Source organism: Salmo salar, chromosome ssa27, assembly GCF_905237065.1.
Source record: "Salmo salar chromosome ssa27, Ssal_v3.1, whole genome shotgun sequence".
Lineage (NCBI taxonomy): Eukaryota > Metazoa > Chordata > Actinopteri > Salmoniformes > Salmonidae > Salmo > Salmo salar.
The window spans coordinates 30,168,644-30,185,874 of record NC_059468.1 but is presented as its reverse complement, the minus strand read 5'-3'; the positions used below and the strand labels follow the sequence as shown (position 1 = coordinate 30,185,874).

The following is a 17,231-nucleotide window of genomic DNA, read 5'->3' as shown; positions in this document are numbered from 1 at the left end:
TATGCTACGGAATATTGACACTGCTTGATTTAGAACTCTTGCGGTATACAATCAACGGACAAACTTTAATTTGGGGCCGACTTTTTCCCATGTATTCTACACAACCTGCGTATAAAATATATTTCACTATTAGAAAGTCAATTTTCAGAAGATATGTTTATAGGACAAATTATTCGGTAATTGTTGTATTAGTTGGCTTCTAAAATTACAGCTGTCAGTACCACATAATTAATAAACCAGATAAGTAAAAGTACCAATTTAAGAAACCGAATTACACTTTACAAGCAAAATTACACTACAAAATCGCAGTCTGTTGGTATTCGACAAATTCATGGTGCTTTGCTTGTTCTTCGGCCTGGTCTCATAGACTAGACGTAACATAGTAAACGTAAATCCGGGATACTCATGTTTGTATGGTTACTTAAGGCAAACACAAATGTAGGGTGGGTGAGCCTATAACACGAACGTCTAGAAACCCAAAGGTTGAGAGTTCAAATCGGATCATGGACAATTTTTGTTAATTAGCAACTTTTCAACTACTCACTTTTTCACTGCTTTGCAACTACATAGCATATTAGCTAACCCTAACCCTTCTAACCCAAACCATTTTAGCTAACCTTAACCCTAACTCCTAGTCTAGCTAACGTTAGCCACCTAGCTAGAATTCGTAACATATTATACGAAATGGGTGATGGACTTCTACAAATGAATATGTAACATACATATCATACTAAATTATGTCTCGGATTTACGTACAGAATAACACGAAATGCTCTGACACCAGACTGTTCAACCCGCTGAGAGAGAAAGAGGGAGAGAGCGAGTCATACTTTCCAAAAGCTCACCATGTGTAATTTGACTTCACTTGCACAAGCGACGGACTAAACTGCGTACGTCTCCGGAATTTTCTTCTATAAGGTAATCTTTGGAGTAAAACATTTGCAATACGCCGTTTGATTACATTTGTAAGTATGTTCTTGCTTTGCTTGACAGTTTAGAGAAGCTATTGTATAAACGTGAAGATACGACAAATTATGACAGTTTGCACAATGAACCGATTGCAGTGCTGAACGATTAGGATTGTTTTACACCGCCTGGCGGTAATGATTCGATTCACCCCAATTTCGTTTGAACCAAATATCTAAATGATTGTTTATTCATAACATAAGCAGTGGAGTAGCCCACTGTGTTTGCATTTAGTTTTTTATATGTCACCTATGTCCAGGTGGTTGCATTAAGATGTATTTAACAGTGATGGTCCCACAACATTATTGCAAATCATTGTAGGCTTACATTTGTACTGTAAGTACCAGGGAAATACTTTTAAACACATATTGTCGCCTGCAGCACGGACATAACATGGAAAACTGGTTAGACAGTCTGCCCTAGTGCCACCATGCCAAACATTACTGTTAGACCACCCTACTGGCAGGAAGAAAATACACAGGAAAAAGTAGGTGACCGTTGTTCAAGAACGGATTAAAGTCACTAACCTCTGTCTGCAGAACATCATGTATTGTATATGAGAAATACAGAAAAGTTACTGTGAACTGTAATGTTCAAAACAAAAAGTCCTGTGGCTTGGAAATGAGCTCATGTTTTCCTGGATGAATGATTCACTGCTGGACTGGTACCATGTTTATTTCTAACGGCACAAATTAGGCCTATCTAAATGACAATGCCCATTGCATTACTCCTCAGGCCCAGTAGCCTTGCTTGCCAGGCTAATAGACACACTGCTGGGGAACAAGAATAGTCCAGCTACATCGTGATGCAGTGGCTCCAGGATGGAACAACTAGCTGGGCTTGGCTCTGCCTCTATTGCTGCCTCCAGAGTGCCTGGTACCCGGTGGGGGCGGAGGTGGGACCCACGCCCGTCCCAGAGTCCGGGGAGCCCATGCAGGGAGACTGGGAGTGGGGCTCCGGTTCCTTCAACCTCCAGGATCTACTCCACAGCTTCCCCGCCGACAGCCCTTTTGTGACAGAGACTCCGGAGAACCCTGTCAACTGCTCCCAGCGCTTCTGGCTGCCCTCGGCCTCCCCAGTCTGCTGGGACGACATCGCCGGGCCGGAGGAGTTTGAGCAGTCTCGTCTGCTGGTGCTCCAAAATAGGGCGGCCCTGCAGGCGGTGTCCCTGGCCAGCGAGGTGGTGGTAGAGGGGGGAACTTCAGCCTCGTTTAAACAGCAGGCCTTGGAGGACTTGCAGGTGGTGAGGGCGGACTACCTGAACGTGACAGAGACGACGGAGACCATGCAGAAGGTGTTCCTCACACTGGAGGAGAAGAGGAAGGAGGGGACGGAGCACTGGACCTTCTCAAGGTGAGGGGGAGTGGACGGAGCACTGGACCTTCTCAAGGTGAGGGGGAGGGGACGGAGCACTGGACCTTCTCAAGGTGAGGGGGAGGGGACGGAGCACTGGACCTTCTCAAGGTGAGGGGGAGTGGACGGAGCACCGGACCTTCTCAAGGTGAGGGGGAGGGGACGGAGCACTGGACCTTCTCAAGGTGAGGGGGAGGGGACGGAGCACTGGACCTTCTCAAGGTGAGGGGAGTGGACGGAGCGCTGGACCTTCTCAAGGTGAGGGGGAGGGGACGGAGCACTGGACCTTCTCAAGGTGAGGGGGAGTGGACGGAGCACTGGACCTTCTCAAGGTGAGGGGGAGGGGACGGAGCACTGGACCTTCTCAAGGTGAGGGGGAGGGGACGGAGCACTGGACCTTCTCAAGGTGAGGGGGAGGGGACGGAGCACTGGACCTTCTCAAGGTGAGGGGGAGGGGACGGAGCACTGGACTTTCTCAAGGTGAGGGGGTAGATTCACTCACTGCACCACAGCACTGAGTTGGCCCCTAGTCTTGTTCCACCTGCTGTTTGTGGATGGCATGGTAGGCTTGCTCTAGGCTTTACTCCTAAAGAATGAATACTCAAGCACTCATATCAATGCCCTTCTTAACACAGTGATTTTGTTTGTTATTGGCATAGTAAAACTATTGAGAAATTCAATGATTGTAGAAGCTAGTTCATCAAAGGGAATTGAGTGAACTTCCTCTAGGGACTTGTGCAAGCAGGATAATGTGTAGGGAATTTGTAAGTCGTAAGACGTAAATGTAAATGAGTGAGAGAACTAAAGGATCAATCAAATGTATTTATAAAGCCCTTTTTACATCAGCCGATGTCACAAAGTGCTGTACAGAAACCCAACCTAAAACCCCAAACAGTAAGCAATGCAGATGTAGAAGGGTATGTGGTGCTTTCTGCTCCAACCAGCATTGTTGAATTCCTAGCAGATGAAGTCATGCATGATCAACCACTAGTCAGGACCTGTCCTACTGAGTAGAGGGGTCTAAGAACAGAACGGCAACAGTCGTCCAAACACCGCGTGAATCATTTCACATTCTACTTTTTCAGCCCTCCCCACATCTGGCTGAACCAAACTCCTGGTATGAGATTCATTACAAATCATTACAATGCAATTTAATGAGATCAGACTTTCTCTTTCTAGTACGATACAGTTTGAACCAATCTCGCTGGTATTTGTTGATTCGGATCCCCATTAGCTTTTGCCGAAGCAGTAGCTATTCTTCCTGGGGTCCACACAAAAACATGACTAGTAACAAAACACTGTTACACCGATAGACAAGAACAGTCACACACTCATAAAATACAAAGATATACAAGTAAATACTAATGTGTGTGTAATTGATAGTGTGTCAATGTAAATATTTAGGAGCTCAGAGTACATTATGGTAAAATGTATGAAACCTGTTTTTAGGTTCATGTGTATGAGAACCTTTTGTGATTTTATAAATGTCTGTTTCTAGTATAAAGGAGCACATTGCCAAAACGAAGGACTCCATCAATGGAAAAGACAACGTGGCAGCCCTCCTAGAGGAACAGTTCTCCAGCCTAGAGAAGTCTTTACACATCATGCAACTCCGACTTGACAAACTAATGGCACAGTGAATGATGTGTTCTTCAGGCTATTTTTTTGTCAGCTTTTGAATGAACTGTACCATCATGTAATATATCCCACTAACAATGCATGCAAACTCAGGGTTTAAAAAAACCTTTACAAAGCATGAGGTGCACTTTCTCTGTATATGAACTAGGTATTTTATTCCTCCGTAGTCACATTCCTATTAGGTGTATTTTAATCCTATCTGAAACCCAAACTGCATGCAAAGCCTACAGCATCAAGGAGATTTTGATGGAAATAAAATCTATTTTTATACTCAGCATGCACACCTGTTCCATAAAGAGATGTTATTTATTGAAGTAAAACTGTGTGACACTTATATTTTGTGGTATAAAATTGTAACATTTATATGTAAATGCTTTGTTGCAACAAGGTGAAAACAATAATGCAACACAAATAGGGAATGACACCTAATCTGTATAGCATGAAGATCTTATTTTCATTAACTAAACTATGGAACACAAAAACATACAAAAGGCAAGTCTCCATCGTTAGATGGGATGAAATTGCTGTTACAAACACTTGTAGAAAATATATACACAGCGGTTGAAGTTCAGTGCATTCTTTCCATTTGAGACAATACACGCTACAGCTTTCAACCACACACAGTAGCATATTTACACTTTGATTTAATAAATGTAGCATTAAGTCTGTTTGTGATGATTTGGTTTTTTGTCCAGTCTTCACATAAACCTAAATATTGCAATGCCTGTCCTCGTAAAGTCATCACAATCTGAGAGGAGCTGTTACTAAAAAATGAAATAAGAGATTCGATATTAAATTAGTGCTGCCTGCAACCACCCAGTACTGAAACTACCAATGGTTTTAACTGAGTAATATGGTAAATATATCACATTAAACACAGCAAAAGTCTAAAGTGTCTTTTATACTCAGTCACGTTGCTAAAAGGATTCGGTTTGCATGTGTAGATCTCTAAAGATTAGTTAGCAACATTGTTTATGAATGAAAGGTATATCATATAAAGTAGATAGTCAGCATTAGCAAAGACTGCACATTGGGGTTCCTCTTTATAAAAAGGACACAACGAATGAGTCAATTTGGTTTGACCTGAGAACTGCATCGCTTGTATGGAATACCTGATTTGTTCAACCTTTGCTTCAAGATCTTGTTTAGAAAAATAATGCCCAAAACAGATGAAAGCTTGCACTATTTGCACCGAGTGGTATCAAAACCAGAGGAAGCACGGACGTTTCTCTTCGGCAGCAGGTGATTGCTGTAGGGGGGAATATGGGGGTGGAATCTGGGTCAACATATGATTATGATTTTAACGCTTTATCTGTAGTCAACTCACATACTGATTCTTTCTGACCCCAAACTGGATAACCATTATCCGGATGACTGGGCAACTAATGGTAGTAAACATAATATACTCTAGTACGTCTCAGGGAAGATGTAGGCCTACACAATGCCATCACCTGGAAGTAGTATGGATGTAATCTACTTCAGGAATGAGCTGAAGAAAAAAAGATTCAACAGACTCCATGCTAGCAACCACTATTGCTTGAAGGGTTGCATGTCTTTTCAATTGTCTGCTTCCTCAATTGGATTTTCCTCTATGAGCTTCAGGTAATCTCGAGCGAATATCTTCTTTGGTAGGATATCTGCAACAGTATAATGAACAGATAGTCAATATTGACTATCTACTGTACGCTCAGAGAGAAGAGAATGTAAGTCACGTGGTGGTGGCAACACTAGTTCTTACCTGTGAGAAACTGAAAAGTCTCTGTTCCCGCAACAGTATTGGCCAGATCACTGTACAAGAGTGTCTTATTGTCTTTACCCGATCCATTGTTGAACGAGGACAGAGCCAAGTACTGAACGAACAGTTCCTACAAGACACGAGTGTTATGAATTAAATTGTTATTACATAGGACAGTTCCCATTTATTAACAGTGACACTATAGTGGAGGCCAGTCTTCTATTTACAAGGCTCTGATGGATGTAAAGTACATCCTATTTACATCCTATTTTGGTTGAGGCTCTACAGCCATGTCAGTGCAGGGCTAGCTGGCTAACTGTTACAGCCATTCAGGGTTAGCTAGCTAACGTTAGCTACCTTCTTCACGAGCTTGAACTAATGGAAGTAGCTAGCTACTACTGCCTATATGAAAATGCCTCACTGCAAAACTAGCTAGCAGGCCTAGCTATTGGCTAGCTAGCATAACTACGCCAGTAAACTAAACTCAACGTACTGTTGCTTTGGTGGTGATGAGAAGAGCCTCTTGGTTGATGCTTGAGACGTCGGGAGAACTTTTCATGATCAGTTTCACGCGAGTCATTGGAAGAGAGATGCCTTTGCTGTTAGATGCATGATGAACTTTGTCTTCCGCGTTGTCTCCAGACATGTTTACATGGATAAGGACGTTTCTTCAGTGGTACTGGTAGCAACGGTTGCTATACAGTTGCGAGGAGTGGAAGTTTCCCGCTACTTTTAGATCAGTGACGTAGTAAGCTTGCTTGGATGTTTTTTTTTCTCTCACACCCAAACTAAGGTAGCTAGCTACCGAATGTACTTCTGTTTCAGACAATATTATCGGTTTTTTTTGCTTGATTTTTTTACAAAGAAGTAGCTAAGCGTTTATAAGCCTGCCTGCTAGATAAATATAAGGCTGCCGATACACTCCATCACAGTAGGAGGCGCAATAACGTTACACTTTGCTAAGTGCTCCAACACGTCACTAGCTATCTGAAAGAAGGAAAATACATTTTATGGACAGGTTATCTGTGTTGTTCCTTTAAACATAGCTTTCGATTATTGCTGGTGTTATTTGATTTGCATTCTGTATCTGTTTGTCTGCGCGAGCGGACGAGTTGCTCTTTTTTGTTGTTGCTGATGTTGTTAGCCAGAAAGCAGTTAGCTAAATAGCTAGCTAGCTTCTACATTCATCATTTCGCTGGCCAACACTTTCAAGATGCCTCTGGGTTTGAAACCATGTTGCGCTGTCTGCAAAACAAACTCATCGTCTATGTGGAAAAAGGGAAACCAAGGAGAGATCCTGTGCAATAACTGCACGGGGAAGAGCACCAGCAGTGGAGCATCTGGACCCTCGGTGTCCTCCAACACACTACAGAATAATGGCGGGGGCAAGCAGGTTGTTTGTCGTTTTGAGCACATACACTAAGTGGACAAAACATTAGGAACACCTACTCTTTCCATACCAAGTGAATCCAGGTGAACGCTGATTCCTTATTGATGATGTCACCTGTTAAATCCACTTCAATCGGTGTAGATGAAGGGGATGACAGGTTAAATACATATTTTTAAGCCGTGAGACATGGGTTGTGTATGTGTGTCATTCCGAGGGTGAATGGGCAAGACTAAAGTGTTAAGTGCCTTTGAACGGGGTATGGAACTAGGTTGTGTCGAGCTGCAACGCTGCTAGGTTTTTCACGATCAACAGTTTCTCATGTGCATCAAGAATGGTCCAGCCAACCTGACACAACTGTGGGAGGTATTGGAGTCAACATGGCCAGCATCCCTGTGGAACGCTTTCGACAACTTGTAGAGTCCATGCCCCGATGAATTCAGGCTGTTCTGAGGGCAAAAGGGGGTGCATCTCAATATTAGGAAGGTGTTCCTAATGTTTTGTGCACTCAGTGTACATAGGCCTGCACTATAAAGTACTGTACTGTGCTCCCCATAGTGACTGTAACTCCATACTCTTAAATTTACAAGACAAAACAGAAAACAATACATGCATGTTTACACATTGTCACCCTGATAGACACATCTTGCCCACAGTCTAAACAAGAGATCCACAGGAGATCAGCACGGTTGAGGAGCACCAAGTACAAAGCCCCTGCCTCTGAGAAAAAGGTGTCTACCAAAGGAAAAGGCAGAAGACACATATTCAAACTAAAAAATGTAAGTATATTATTAGTTGAAATACACAGGAACTCTCTTTTTGTTGGATTGTCAGAAGTCACAGGTGGTCAAATCTGTGATCCTCCCCCCCACAGCCAATCAAAGCACCAGAATCTGTTTCCACAATCATCACATCAGAATCAGTCTTTTATAAGGTATGTTTACTTTTTATAAATCCTTTCTGTACAATATGTTAGCAAACATAACAAACATATCTGTTGTATAATGTATGCCACAGATATGGATAGCTGTCAGCAACCTTTCTGCCTTCGTGTGTCATTGTGCAGGGTGTGTATTATCAGATGGGAGACGTCATCAAAGTGACAGACGAGGATGATGGGAGGCCGTACTATGCACAGATCAGAGGTTTCATCCAGGACCAGTACTGTGAGAAGAGTGCAGCGTTGACTTGGTTAATACCAACCCAGGCCAGTCCTAAGGACCTGTTTGATCCAGCCACTTACATTGTTGGTGAGTGATGATTGAATCTAAGTATTTATCTCACATTTTTTAAAGTTACATTTGAGCACACAGAAATAAAAGTTATGTCTCTTTTTGAACATTGTGTATATGGGAGTAATGTCACAGTAGACTCAAAGACCACTACTAGCTGATCATGTTTCCATGACTGATTTTCTGATTGTGTCTTAGAGGAGGATCTGCCCAGGAAGATGGAGTACTTGTTTCCATTACTGATTTTCTGATTGTGTCTATAGGTCCAGAGGAGGACCTGCCCAGGAAGATGGAGTACTTGTTTCCATTACTGATTTTCTGATTGTGTCTATAGGTCCAGAGGAGGATCTGCCCAGGAAGATGGAGTACTTGGAGTTTGTGTGCCACGCCCCCTCGGAGTACTTCAAGTCCAGGAGCTGCCCGTACCCCACCATTCCTATCCGTCCAGAGAAGGGCTACATCTGGACCCATATTGGACCCACGCCGGCTATCGCTATCAAAGAATCATTTGGCAACAGCAATTAGCCGCTGGGCCATTTAACATGAAGATATTAACTTTGTCTGCTAGTTTGCTAGAACAAGGTACTTGACCCAAATTGCTCCAGGGTCGCTGTTGATAATGGCAGACCCCGGCCATGACCCACTCTCTGAGTGGTTCAGGGTGAGTTGGGACATGCAAAAAAACACATTTCCAATTCACACGTGTATTAATACACACTTGTACATGTATGAAATGGGACAAATAAACACCCACATAATAATTATTATAGTCTGAATATGGAAAGTGTTTAATTCGACGTTTACAAACCCTTTTAAGTCAAACCCTTCCAACAGTACAGGGACGGACCCATGAAATGATCATCCTGAGGTGACAGTCAGACATGGGATTGATTTTGTATTCGGTAATAAATGTGGAAAATACCTTTTTCATAAGCTTTGTACTAGAATGTTTTTCAAACATATCATTTTTATTTAGACATCTGTGCAATACATGTGAAGTGTTATATTATACCTAAAAATAAAAGTATTTATAAAGATGCTGTTAATAGACTCCAAGTTCTATCCCTTTTGGTATATATTTTTAGATACTTTGAAACCTTTGATCATTTACCTCAGTCAGTCCTTTTTTATCAAGAAACTAAATCTTCTTTGATGTCACATTACATGGTCAATGTTGATCTGCATGTGGAAATGTGTGCAGCAAGCCTGAGTCTGATTTAGCCATGTGATCTATCATTATCTTTGAGACCATTCAAGCTAATCAGTAAAGCCAAATGATTGGGGACATGAAGAAATTCCTGTTAAAAGTATGTTCAGCCTGTGTTGTGGTGTGTGCTGGGAGTGTTACTGTGTCCTGCATTCATATGTGTAGAAGTAGACTGGTAGTACATCTGGCTGTCCATGGACAGCCTCATGGCTGCGTGATGCATGTTTCCCTTCTGGAACAGGTGAGCAGATGCTGTGTTCGAGTCTATGACATGAGCCTGAAACACAGAGACACGTAACAGAATAGTGAATGTAAGCTTATAGACAACTCTAGGAAGAGTCATTTAATCTATTGTGTACCCATAAAGCTCTGGTCAAAATGAGTGCACTACATAGGGTGCCATGTCCACTGCCTTCCTACCTTCTCCAGGGTGATGAGGGTGGACAGTATGTCTCCGGTGCGGCCTGTGGCGATATCATTATTCAATAGGTTGTCCTGGAGGGTCGCAGCCATATGGTTCCTCATCATCACCTCCTGCTCTTGCTTTACATTGAACGACAGGCTGTGCACCTCCTCCACTATACTGTGGATAAACACATACCCGTGGTCGGACATATACCTACAGTACATCCACTGTACAAAGACAATATTTTTTTTCATTAAAGACACCATCTTTACTTATAAGGGAGAAAAAATGGTCTAATTGAAATCAGAAAAATAGAGATTGAAAAACAATTTCTTGGTATCACAATTACTTTATGGAACTCTTATTTTACCAGGTAAATTGACTGAGAACACATAATTTACATCAACGACCTGGGGAATAGTTACAGGGAGAGGAGGGGGATGAATGAGCCAATTGGAAACGTACATCAGTTACTGTGATGGACGATGAAAAAATGTATAGTGGCTTCAATAGCTTCTAGCTAGAACAGAGACTTCCGTTACCCTACCTGTCCAGCTCTTGTCTTATCTCCCTGTAGGCAGCCATGTTCTTCTGCATAGCAGCCATGACAAGGACCAGCTCTTCGAAGGTGTCCATGGTCAGGTTCTCTAGACAGCTCGCCGTCCAGGGCTTCTGGCGCCGGGTCATGTTGGACTTGGTCACCACCTCCTCCACGTGGATGGTGTTCTGGTCCGCCAAGCCTCCCGTGTCCTCTGGAATCAGCTGTGTGAGAGGGGACGGGTTGAGGAGAGAGGACTATATACACAGGGAACTACGAAAGAGCAGTGGTCGTATTGATGATTTTGAAAGGCAGCTAGCTTGTAATAATCTGTATATAACTCATTACGCATACCCACCCCCTTTGAAAGGCTGGTCATGGCTCATATCAACACCATCATGTTGGAAACCTTAGACCCACTCCAATTCGCATACCACCCCAACAGATCCACAGATGACGCATTCTCTATTGCACTCCACACTGCCCTTTCCCACCTGGATAAAAGGAACACCTATGTGACAACGCTGTTCATTCACTAGAGCTCAGCGTTCAACACCATAGTTACCACAAAACTCATCACTAAGCTAAGGACCCTGGGACTAAACACCTCCCTCTGCAACTGGACCCTGGACTTCCTGACGGGCCACCCCGAAGTGGTAAGGGTAGGCAACAACACATTTGCCATGCTGATCCTCAACACTGGAGCCCCTCCGGGGTGCGTGCTTAGTCCCCTCCTGTGCTTCCTGTTCACCCACGACTGCTCTGCCAAGCACAACTCCAACACCATCATTAAGTTTGCTGATGAGACAACAGTGGTAGTCCTGATCACCAACAACGATGAAACAGCCTATAGGGAGGTGGTCAGAGACCTGGCAGTGTGGTGCCAGGACAACAACCTCTCCCTCAATGTAAGCAAGACAAAGGAGCTGAAAGTGGACTATAGGAAAAGGAGGACCGAACAGGCTGCCATTAACATTGACGGGGCTGTAGTGGAGCGGGTTGCAAGCTTCAAGTTTCTTGGCGTCCACATCACTAAGAAACTATCATGGTCCAAACACACCAAGACAGTCGTGAAGAGGGCACAACAACACCTTTTCCCCCTCAGGAGACTGAAAAGATTTGGCATGGGTCCCCAGATCCTCAAAAAGTTCTACAGCTGCACCATTGAGAGCATCCTGACCGGTTGCATCACCGCCTGGTATGACAACTGCTCGGCATCTGACCGTGAGGCGCTACAGAGGGCAGTGTGTACGGCCCTGTACATCACTGGGGCCAAGCTTCTTGACATCCAGGGCCTATTTACTAGGCGGTGTCAGAGGAAGGCCTAAAAAATGGTCAGACTCCAGTCCCCCAAGTCATAGGCTGTTAACTCACGGCAAGCGGTACAGGAGTGCCAAGTCTAGGACCAAAAGGCTCCTTAACAGCTTCTACCCCCAAGACATAAGACTGCTGAACAATCAATCAAATGGCCACCTGGACTATTTACATTTACCCCCCCACTCACTGTTTATTATCTATGAAGTCACTTTTCAAATTACCTCGACTAACTTGTACCCCTGGGTACCTGTACCCGCTGTATATAGCCTCATTATTGTTATGTAATTTTCTTGTTACTTTTACATTTTATTGAATTTTAGTATTTTTTTTCACTTTACTTTATTTAGTAAATATTTTCTTAACTCTATTTCTTTAACTGCATTGTTGGTTAAGTGCTTGTAAGTAAGAATTTCACGGTAAGGTCTACACCTGTTGTATTCGGCCCTGTGACAAATAACATTTTATTTTATTTGATCAACAATACACATTTATGAGGGTCAAGAAGAAGTTACAGACAGTGCCTTGATTTAAATAACACTACGTGACAAACACTAAATGTGAAAAGGGAAAGAGTGACAGACTAACCGCCGCCGGCGAACACTCGTTCGAATTCTTATCGTCGTAGTCGGGCATGGAGATCTCAAGGTTGGTGGTTACCACGGCAACGAGAAGGTTGGCGAAGATGAAGGCTCCGCCAGTGATGAAGATGAAAAAGTAGAGAGAAGCTCCGTACATCAGCCCCTCATCACTACAGTGCAGAGAGAAAGGACAACACTTACCACATAAGGAGAAAATACATAGAACTATGTGTACAATATGTAGGCATTTTCACATAAGCTTTTTCACTCTACTGCAAAATGTTAAGCCCCATTTGACTACAATTAGCAGGTTGACGTTAATTGTCATGAGTCTTGTCCTGGAGGTAGAACTGAGTGATTTCCGTTTTGATATCGGCACAGTAAAAATGTGCTATATTGTAAAAATGTATCAAACACTTCTTGATCTTTCCCATCTTCGGAAGCTCGCATCCACTACAAGACCATGGTGATTGCCTACGGAGCTGTGAAGGGAACGGCACCTCCATACCTTCAGGCTCTGATCAGGCCCTACACCCAAACAAGGGCACTCCGTTCATCCACCACTGGCCTGCTCGCCCCCCTACCTCTGAGGAAGCACAGTTCCCGCTCAGCCCAGTCAAAACTGTTCGCTGCTCTGGCACCCCAATGGTGGAACAAGCTCCCTCACGACGCCAGGACAGCGGAGTCAATCACCACCTTCCGGAGACACCTGAAACCCCACCTCTTTAAGGAATACCTAGGATAGGATAAAGTAATCCTTCTACCCCCCCCCCCTTAAAAGATTTAGATGCACTATTGTAAAGTGGTTGTTCCACTGGATATCATAAGGTGAATGCACCAATTTGTAAGTCGCTCTGGATAAGAGCGTCTGCTAAATGACTTAAATGTAAATGTAAATCTTAATTTAAGGTTAGGCATTAGGGTCGGCAGTATGGTTGAGGGTAGGTTTAAAGCTGGCTGTGCTAGCTAGTGAACACGGCAGAGCTGCCTCCAGAACAAAATTCGTTTTTTGTGAACAACTTTTAAGATAAATGAATACAAAGATAACTCCAACCCATTCCCCTCAGTCCCTATTCACGAGCCTTATACAAAGATATTAGATTACAAAATGCAATTCTTATGCCTGCCCATACCATAACCCCACCGCCACCATGTGGCACTCTGTTCACAAGGTTGACATCAGCAAACCGCTCGCCCACACAACGCCATATACGTGGTCTGAAGTTGTGAGGCCAGTTGAAAGTACTGCCAAATTATCTAAAGCGGCTTATGGTAGAGAAGTGAACATTTAATTTTCTGCCAACAGCTCAGGTGGACATTCCTTCAGTCAGCATGCCAATTGCACGCTCCCTCAAAACTTGAGACATCTGTGCCATTGTGTTGTGTGACAAAATTGCACATTTTAGAGTGGCCTATTATTGTCCCCAGTACAAGGTGAACCTGTGTAATGATCATGCTGTTTAATCAGCTTCTTGATATACCACACTTGTGAGGTGGATGGATGGCAAAGGAGAAATGTTCACTAACAGGGATGTAAACAAATGAGCTTTTGTGTGTATGGAACATTTCTGGGATCTTTTATTTCAGTTCATGAAACATGGGATCATCACTTTACATAGAGTTTATATTTTTGTTCAGTGTATAATAGAGATCAGTCCTTTCGGGAGCCGAGATAATTTAAACATCCCAACATTGGATGTTTTCAGAGCTGGGTATGGGCATGACATTTTGATTCCAAGTTACATTGTTTTTAAATTTTGCACCAAATAGAAACTGTGTGAGCAATAATAGGACCAAAGCGTAATTTACATTGTTTAAGGGATATTAGTGAAGACCACCTCTTCCAGGGCAATAGGAGACAAGATTCATGATGAAAAACGCTAACCTGCATTAGACTAATAAAATGATCTCCTCTTGCTTTTCAAAATCTTTATCCAAGGACATACTGTATGAACTGGATGAGGGGAAATGTAGGGCCTTGTGTCACTTACGCCTTAAACTCCCTGTAGATGTCCATCCATCCGTCCTGGGTGATGCAGATGAAGAGGGTGTAGAGGGCCGAAAACAGGTCCCCAAAGGCTGATGGGACAGCAGCACTGAACAGGGTCACGCCGAACACCGCAAACACCTGACAGACACAGACAGAAAATCAACAGAGACATTAGACACAAACACAGGGGACAACTGAGCAGTTGTAGAATCCATTCATATGGTCTCATATCACTCCTTGAAACATCACATACTCATCTGGGGCCATAGTAACAAACCAACATATTAAATACTATAAACACGAGCAAGAACTGGGGCGTCATAGTTTGACTGTTCTCATGTTTCTTTTCTCATTCAAAGTCACGAGAATGAGGTGAAGAAGTGGTAATGGATTAAAGATCAATGATGATGACGTGAGAGAGAGAGAATTAGAAAGAGAGAGAGAGAGGTTGAATTGGTACATGATATAACACCTACAAGCATGATGATGAGGAGGAGGAAGAAGATGTTGGCCATGTCTGGAATGGACTGCATAATGACGGTGACCATCATAGCCATACCCTGCATGGAGGCAAAACCCCTGATACTACGGATTACCCTCAACACCCTGGAACACACACACAATAAATAACACATTACAACACGGAGTGACAACCCACTGGGCACAGATGTCAATTCAACATCTATTCCATGTTGGTTCAATGTCATTTCATTGAAATGTTGTGGAAATCCCGTTGATTCAACAAGTGTCTGCCCAGTGGGAAAGCAGCACACAACAAGAACTACACAACAAATAATGTTTCATGTTGATGTTTGACACACAAAAAAACTATTGTTCTAAAACTAAATTAGGTTAAGAGAATTAACTTGGCAGGTTAGGAGAACTAACGTAGCAGGTTAGGAGAATTATCGTGGCAGGTTAGGAGAATTAGGTTAAGATTAGAAAAAGGGTTGGGGTTAGCTAAAAGGGTAAAATTGTCCCCGACACAACTCAAACATATCTAGTTACAACCAGACCTGCCCTGACACCCTACGTTTCACCCTACGTTTCCACTAATGCGTTTCTGCGGAGTATGAGGGGTACTCCTTCACCTGATGACCTTTAGCAAACTGTCCCCACCCTGGGGAAAGATCAGGGGTCCAAGCATCAGAGCCAGAGTGACCAAACAGTCCAGGACATTCCAGCCATTCTGAAACACCAAAAACGAGACACAGACAGAGAGAGAGAGAGAGAGAGAGAGAGAGAGAGAGAGAGAGAGAGAGAGAGAGAGAGAGAGAGAGAGAGAGAGAGAGAGAGAGAGAGAGAGAGAGAGAGAGAGAGAGAGAAGAATGACACCACAATGGTCTCTGAGAAGGCCACAGTAAGTAATAGGTTGTGTGAAATCAATCTCCTGACCAGACGCTACCTTCCAGAAGATGTTGAAGCCGTAGTACCACTTGACCAGGATCTCCCAGATGAAAACGGTGAGGATAATATGCTCACAGACGCTGAACGCAATGTCATACTTCTACAATGAACAAATCATACCATTGCATTTCAGTGAATTGTTATCTGTTGACTTGTCATAGAAAATGAGCTTTCAGTTTGAAAGTAGGCCTACAATACCTCTTTATATTTAGCATTTTTTAAGGATCCCCATTAGCTACTCTTCCTGGGGTCCAAACACACCAAAGCATCCACATTACATATAAAACAACAGATAAAACAGTACATCATATAACATCTCTACACCACCACATATCCACAACACAAAATGTTCAATACCACCATACAACAAGGTGTCCTCAGTGACCATAACTTACCTTGGCAATGATAGCATCGGTTTGCAAGGCCATAATGATGCAGTTGCTGACAATCATGACGATGATGAGTAATTTGAACAGGAAGTTCTCCAGCAGCGCACCCATGAGCACCTGGGAGACATAGTCCTCAGTGTCTGAGTCATCCTATAGGGTATAGTGAGAGGTCATTATTGGTATTCATCTAGATTAACCAACTGTCTCCTGGACAGGTGAAAATAATTGAATAATCTCCCCAGGTACCAGTATCAGTGATGAAGATCTGTATGAAAATAGTTTGAAAAAACTGAGTAGTGTGATTTCTCTGTGAAAGAACTCTGATTTTGTTTTTTTTTTTTATACCTCTCTATTTTAACCCACTCATTACTCACTATATAAGTAATCATACCTGTGAAAGCCCAACAGTATAAATAAAGCCTACACCTTTTGCTGGGTGATGTCTCTGATGTTGATCATCTCAGGCTCCTCATCTCGCTCTAGCACGGACCACCTCCTCCCGGTGCTCTCCGACGCCCGCTGCATCGGAAGAAATGTTAATTGGATGCCCCAAAAACATGTTAGTCTTTTGTAAAAGTTGTTCAATTATATGGGCAATTTCAAAGCAGTTAATACACTTGAATAAGTGTACAAAGAGAGCATATAGAGGACATGGTGCGTCTAGGCCTAGCGTCTAGGCCTACCTGGAGGATCATCAAGCGTTTCCTATAATCCATCTTTTCGCGCCTTCTCCCTTCAACTCATTTTTCAGGTAAATGCCATAGAAGCTATACCCCGTTACCGCTTTTGTCTCACCAGCCCCGTTGAAAATATTATGAAGAATGTTGAGGAATCTTTGACCAAAAAGGTCTCGTTCCAGGAGATAGACGTCATGATGGTGCAACAGGTGAAGTGAAGTGGCGTTCCGTCCATTCTATGCTCTAATTCCGCAGACACGTGTCACAATGTGTTTCCACCACTGGGTGGCAATATTTATCACAGGGAGTTTACAGTAGCTTATTTAGGGAAACAGCGATCTAGCTATTAAACAAATTAAACGTTTGTATAATGAAGGGCTCTTATTTTATGTTCACATGCATAGGCACATC

At 43.1% G+C, this 17,231-nt stretch overlaps 4 protein-coding genes across 5 annotated transcripts; 2 read left to right on the top strand and 2 right to left on the bottom strand.

The window, feature by feature from the left end:
* The first annotated feature begins 776 nt into the window (after positions 1-776).
* On the top strand, positions 777-4,238 carry si:ch211-57n23.1 (uncharacterized). Of its 2 annotated transcripts, none has more exons than XM_014178466.2 (3): positions 777-918; positions 1,702-2,319; positions 3,818-4,238. In XM_014178466.2, exons 2-3 carry the CDS (start codon positions 1,772-1,774, stop codon positions 3,957-3,959), a joined length of 690 nt encoding a protein of 229 aa, XP_014033941.1. In that variant the 5' UTR covers positions 777-918; positions 1,702-1,771; the 3' UTR covers positions 3,960-4,238. The 2 variants fall into 2 exon arrangements, with proteins under 2 accessions (XP_014033941.1, XP_014033942.1); XM_014178467.2 differs by having other exon boundaries at positions 841-965.
* Positions 3,506-6,611, bottom strand: LOC106588921 (chromatin accessibility complex protein 1). Its single transcript, XM_014178468.2, has 3 exons — positions 6,186-6,611; positions 5,696-5,822; positions 3,506-5,594 (listed from the first exon to the last, which is right to left on the bottom strand). The coding sequence occupies exons 1-3, from the start codon at positions 6,336-6,338 to the stop codon at positions 5,515-5,517; spliced, it is 360 nt and encodes a 119-aa protein (XP_014033943.1). The 5' UTR covers positions 6,339-6,611; the 3' UTR covers positions 3,506-5,514.
* Positions 6,612-6,635: 24 nt separating this feature from the next.
* LOC106588918 (GATA zinc finger domain-containing protein 1) lies at positions 6,636-9,357 on the top strand. Its single transcript, XM_014178465.2, has 5 exons — positions 6,636-7,085; positions 7,736-7,858; positions 7,954-8,013; positions 8,146-8,329; positions 8,646-9,357. The coding sequence occupies exons 1-5, from the start codon at positions 6,906-6,908 to the stop codon at positions 8,834-8,836; spliced, it is 738 nt and encodes a 245-aa protein (XP_014033940.1). The 5' UTR covers positions 6,636-6,905; the 3' UTR covers positions 8,837-9,357.
* Positions 9,358-9,453: 96 nt separating this feature from the next.
* Positions 9,454-16,282, bottom strand: LOC106588917 (cation channel sperm-associated protein 4). The gene is made up of 9 exons (XM_014178464.2): positions 16,150-16,282; positions 15,753-15,854; positions 15,439-15,536; positions 14,824-14,953; positions 14,349-14,485; positions 12,365-12,527; positions 10,472-10,686; positions 9,939-10,101; positions 9,454-9,795 (listed from the first exon to the last, which is right to left on the bottom strand). The coding sequence occupies exons 1-9, from the start codon at positions 16,252-16,254 to the stop codon at positions 9,625-9,627; spliced, it is 1,284 nt and encodes a 427-aa protein (XP_014033939.2). The 5' UTR covers positions 16,255-16,282; the 3' UTR covers positions 9,454-9,624.
* Positions 16,283-17,231: the final 949 nt, after the last annotated feature.